We start from the raw sequence: 434 nt of genomic DNA on the forward strand, positions 1-434 counted from the left end.
TTCTTCGTGGTCTATGCTATCTGCGCTGCAACACGCAAAGAGAGAGAAGCGAAGGGATGCAGGAGCTGGTAGCGGCGCGGGGTGGACAGGTAGAGAACCTGCCGCTGTTGGGCGCCGCTGTCTTTGCGGTGGGCCTTCTCCAAGACGAAACGGATGAGCGTTTCATCGTGCAGCTGATAGACAAGCGTGTGGGCGCGACGGTCGCCGAGGCACCGCGGGGCTGGCAGGAGTTCGTGCAGCTGGACCGCCTTGCCCGCGGCATGGGGCCGAAGTTTGACGCGCCACCGCTCCCTGAAGCGCAGGCGCGGCGGCAGTACATGTGCGACTACCTCAACGCCGCCATCGCGTTCGGCGCCCTGAGCCGCGTGAAGGAGCTGCAGGAATTTGTCGGCTACACGGAGTTCGTGCAGCAGGAGCGGCGGCGGGCGGCGGGG

At 65.7% G+C, this 434-nt stretch overlaps 1 protein-coding gene across 1 annotated transcript; it reads left to right on the forward strand.

The window, feature by feature from the left end:
• Positions 1–56: 56 nt before the first annotated feature.
• DQ04_09131020 (hypothetical protein) lies at positions 57–434 on the forward strand (the record flags this gene model as incomplete). The annotated part of the gene is made up of 1 exon (XM_009315821.1): positions 57–434. A coding segment is annotated over one exon (378 nt), but the record flags the coding sequence as incomplete, so codon positions are not given.

This window comes from Trypanosoma grayi, assembly GCF_000691245.1.
Source record: "Trypanosoma grayi strain ANR4 Tgr_913_V1, whole genome shotgun sequence".
Taxonomy (NCBI): domain Eukaryota; phylum Euglenozoa; class Kinetoplastea; order Trypanosomatida; family Trypanosomatidae; genus Trypanosoma; species Trypanosoma grayi.